Raw genomic sequence first — 4,822 nt, 5'->3', positions numbered from 1 at the left:
ATATATATATATATATATATATGTGTTTGTGCAAAATACATACCTTTTGTAATTGGCAGGGGATAAAAGGCCATTTATTATGAAGTTAGCCTTATACTGTAAAGGTAAAATAGCTCTTATAAGACTTATACACTTACATGTAAGTTTCATTCAATACATAAAGGCTTTTCAACATATTGTGTGCATTATTGCATTGATTACATAAAAAGCTAAAAAAAAATATTGGCATCAAAACAAAGGAATAATGGAAACAAAATGGCATTAAATATAAACTCATTAGGATGAATTTGATTTTTTAAGAAGCCCAATCGTTTACCTACAAATGCCTACAGATAACGAATCAGTCAGATGTTAGACAGAAGGTGTTGGCATTTATTACAGTATGTATTAATATACAAGGACAACAATAATATAGCCTAATAATAATATTATATAGCACTTCTAAGCAATGTTACAAAGTGATTCAGAACAAGATGAAATACAATAAAACGACATTAGAAAGTGGATAAAACTAATAAGTTTGACATTTATTTTCCTAAATAAGTCTTATAAAATGACAAATAAGTTGAATAAGTATAAATAACTCATGTGCTCACCTCTTGGTCTTCCAGTGGATTTCCTTCATGTATTGCCTCAGATCTTCTGCTTGACATTAACAGCAGCAAATCCTCCAGATGCTCCGGTGAAATTGAATTATTTCGACCATAATATCGTAAAATATTCTCTAGGAATACTTGTCCATCCCGGTCAACCACATGTATACTCTGAGACTTTGGGATTAAAACTAAAAGGCACGTAATAAAACAGCTTAAGTTCAACATGTCTGTTATTAGGTTTTTTTTTTCTGTTGAATTGAAGAAGAAAAAATCTGCTACTTCTGTTCCTTTTTACTCAGAAGTCATGGTATCCGTGGAGTTAGAACGCAGTCCAGAATCAGGTCCATGGCACGGTCGGAACACTAGTCAGGTTTCTCCTTCTGTTACTCTTTTCTTTCAGCCTGGCCTGGTTAACTTCTCAGGAGTGGCAGCTGCTGTGGCGTGCTCTGGGTGATCGATCAGGACTATCGGAGGGAGATCAGGTTCAAAGATCAGCTGCACAGCCATGAAAGAAAAACATGGAGGGACCGACCGCGTGCACGCAATGTTTCAATGCTTTCTTTTGTGACCGACTTTCTCACTTGGTATGCAGCGTGCACGGACACGCGCACACACACACACACACAATCACACGCACTTCTGTCTTGTGTGTGTGTGTGCGCTGTTAATTAGGGGACAACATGAAGAGTGGGTAACTCAGTGGGACTCACATCTGTGGCTCCGTCAGATCAATTATGAAACAGCTGGAGAGAGAAAAAAAAATGCTGTTAGTGAAGGTGAGTGTCGCCCTCTGGTGGCAGCTGGGGATCGAAGCAAGACAGAGCAACGCAAAGGCTCCAAATCCAGCTAAACATGTAGGAAGCATTAATAACCTGTATACAATACCATTAGACCCTCCTGCTGTCCTCGGGTCAAATTTGACCCGTTTAAAAAAGCTTTCTATATCAGAACTATGGCAATAGTTAATAATATATATATATATATATAATAATCAGACTCTACAACTCCTCACTCGGGAGGAGGAAGAAATAGGGCAGAGATGATGACCACACAAACACAAGTTTGGGGTCACCCAAACAATTTTGTGTTTTCCTGAAAAGTCACTTATTCACCACCATTCGTGTGAAATGAATAGAAAATAGAGTCAAGACATTGACAAGGTTAGAAATAATGATTTGTATTTGAAATAAATTTTTTTTTACATCAACTTTGCTTTTGTCAAAGAATCCTCCATTTGCAGCAATTACAGCTTTGCAGACCTTTGGCATTCTAGCTGTAATTTGTTGAGGTAATCTGGAGAAATTCCACCCACGCTTCCAGAAGCAGCTCCACAGTTGGATTGGTTGGATGGGCACTTCTTGCGTACCATACGGTCAAGCTGCTCCCACAACAGCTCAATGGGGTCAGATCTGGTGACTGCGCTGGCCACTCCATTACCGATAGAATACCAGCTGCCTGCTGCTCTAAATAGTTCTTGCACCATGTGGAGGTGGTGTTTAGGGTCATTGTCCTGTTGTAGGATGAAATGGCTCCAATCAAGCGCTGTCACTGGGTATGGCATGGCGTTGCAAAATGGAGTGATAGCCTTCCTTATTGAGAATCCCTTTTACCCTGTACAAATCTCCCACTTACCAGCACCAAAGCAACCCCAGACCATCATATTACCTCCACCATGCTTAACAGATGGCGTCAGGCATTCTTCCAGCATCTTTCATTTGTCTGCGTCTCACAAACGTTCTTCTTTGTGATCCAAACACCTCAAACTTGGATATCGTCCACAACACTTTTTTCCAGTCTTCCTCTGTCCAATGTCTGTGTTCTTTTGCCCATCTTAATCTTTTTCTTTTATTGGCCAGTCTCCGATAGGTTTTCTTTGCCTCTGCCCTGAAGCCCAGAATCCCGCAGCCGCCTCTCACTGGAGATGTTGACACTGGTGTTTTGCGTGTACTATTAATGAAGATGCAGTTGGGGACCTGTGAGGCGTCTGTTTCTCAAACTAGAGACTCTAATGTACTTATCTTCTTACTCAGTTGTGCAATGCGGCCTCCCACTTCTTTTTCTACTCTGGTTAGAGCCTGTTTGTGCTGTCCTCTGAAGGGAGTAGTACACACCGTTGTAGGAAATCTTCAATTTCTTAGCAATGTCTTGTATGGAATAGCCTTCATTTCTAAGGACAAGAATAGACTGTCGAGTTTCAGATGAAGTTCTCTTTTTCTGGCCATTTTGAGCGTTTAATTGACCCCACAAATGTGATGCTCCAGAAACTCAATCTGCTCCAAGGAAGGTCAGTTTTGTAGCTTCTGTAACGACCTAAACTGTTTTTAGATGTGTGAACATGATTGCACAAGGGTTTTCTAATCACAATTAGCCTTCTGAGCCAATGAGCAAACACATTGTACCATTAGAACACTGGGTGATAGTTGCTGGAAATGGGCCTCTATACACCTATGTAGTATTGCACCCCAAAACCAGACATTTGCAGCTAGAATAGTCATTTACCACATTAGCAATGTATAGAGTGGATTTCTTCAAAGTTAAGACTAGTTTAAAGTTATTTCATTGAAAAGTACAGTTCTTTTCCTTCAAAAATAAGGACATTTCAATGTGACCCAAACTTTTGAACGGTAGTGTGTGTGTGTAGATATATATATATATATATATATATATATACACACACATTTTATCTACTTGGATGAGCATAATAGTTCTCTTTAGTTTTTTTGTCCCATAATAAGATCAATCATCTTTCATTAGACTTTCCTTGCCTAAAAAAAGTATATAGCCCATTATTTTTGGTTAACTATAGATTTTGTGTACAAATTGTATTATCTCCCGTATTTATTTTAGTTTGTAGTTTTAGTTCAAAGTTTTTATGCTTTTTGTGTTTTTATCTGGTCTGTCTCTTGTGCAGATGTAACACATAATTTCCCCCCTAATTATAATAACAATAAATTGTTACCTGATATTATTTTAAAAAGTATGTTTTTGTCATAATTCTTTTAGTATTGAACCGCTGTTGATACATTTAGACCAAAAATACTGATCAACAGAAAATACTTTAATGTCAAAAACAAAGCTCTTCAAATATAAATCAGTATGAATACAAAACCCATTCTGAACAGTGCTGCAGTAACAGAACCCATCCATGATGGATCTGTAAGGTATCTGAGAGATGTGCAAAGAAGCAAAACATGCAAAAGGATATTAGTTTTCAGTGCACAGCACACAATCACCTGTACACTCAAACCCAGGTCAGATTACATGTTGTCTGTCTCCAAAAGAAAACTACTGATCAGTGCAACAAGTGAGACAGTACTGCCATTTCATTTAACGTCATTATTCATCTATTTAAATAGCCAAAGACATCCAAGATGTGGTTCATTCAGAGATCTGGAACCAGGCTCATATTGGCCAGTTCTCTTTTATCAAACATGTATATGTCTTTGCACATTTCATTCCTTTGTCTGACGTTTTATTTGTGAAAGAAAGCTTCACATAAAGGCCCATTATATGCCCCAGCGTCCCTGCTGGTGATTTAATACAGTAAGAGCTGCTAAAACCACCCCCAAATCATTTCATATAATCCTATATATTCAGGCCATTTTCTGAGGTTTTACTGCTCTGCTAAAAAAAAAAAGAAGATTTTTAGATTTCAAGATTTAGAAAATTAGCACAAGTTACCAACTTCCGTCCAAAAATATGTTTCTGATACTGAAAAAGGGTCAAACCTAAGTCATAGTATTTCAGACAGACAGGAACAGGACACCTCCACGCTGCCGGCTGGCTGGTCTCAGGTCAGTATACGTCCCTTAAAGATGTGATGGTGAGCGATCCGGAGAGTTCTGTGATGCTGGTGTTACGCCACGCGTCAAAACTGACCGTCCTGTTTCTGGTAAGCATCAGGAAGCCGTTGGAGCTGAAGCGTCCGGGGACGTTTCCCACATCGAGCCAGACGAAAAGAGCCACAGAGGCAGAGTGGAGGATGACGCTGTAGCCGCTCTTATCCTGCTGCACCGTTGCCTGCAGGGAAAGACACGCTGTGTGAGTGAACATGAGCCTGAATGTGACGCCATCACAAGCTTGTTAAGTACCTAATTTAGTCAACTTAAATCTGTAGTGCATAGTCTCTGTCTCCCCCATGAGGAACACTAAGTAATGACAACAACACTGTCTGTGCATCCACATGACGCAAGGCTTCAGTGATCACGCACCCCCCCCCCCCCCCC

At 39.5% G+C, this 4,822-nt stretch overlaps 2 protein-coding genes across 2 annotated transcripts in view; both read right to left on the bottom strand.

Moving 5' to 3' along the window:
• slc39a8 (solute carrier family 39 member 8) overlaps positions 1–1,220 on the bottom strand; it is an 11,525-nt gene extending 10,305 nt beyond the window's left edge. The window contains exon 1 of the mRNA XM_032511059.1: positions 597–1,220. Within this exon, the coding sequence (XP_032366950.1) occupies positions 597–821 (225 nt within the window). The 5' untranslated portion in view covers positions 822–1,220. The remainder of the gene's footprint in view (positions 1–596) is intronic.
• A 2,413-nt stretch (positions 1,221–3,633) lies between these two features.
• Positions 3,634–4,822, bottom strand: part of manba (mannosidase, beta A, lysosomal) — a 16,690-nt gene continuing 15,501 nt past the window's right edge. The window contains exon 17 of the mRNA XM_032511055.1: positions 3,634–4,616. Coding sequence (XP_032366946.1) covers positions 4,392–4,616 — 225 coding nt within the window. The 3' untranslated portion in view covers positions 3,634–4,391. The remainder of the gene's footprint in view (positions 4,617–4,822) is intronic.

The sequence above is a fragment of the Etheostoma spectabile genome, unplaced genomic scaffold (assembly GCF_008692095.1).
Source record: "Etheostoma spectabile isolate EspeVRDwgs_2016 unplaced genomic scaffold, UIUC_Espe_1.0 scaffold314, whole genome shotgun sequence".
Lineage (NCBI taxonomy): Eukaryota > Metazoa > Chordata > Actinopteri > Perciformes > Percidae > Etheostoma > Etheostoma spectabile.
Note: the sequence above shows the minus strand (reverse complement) of the source record. Positions and strands in the feature narration are given on the sequence as shown.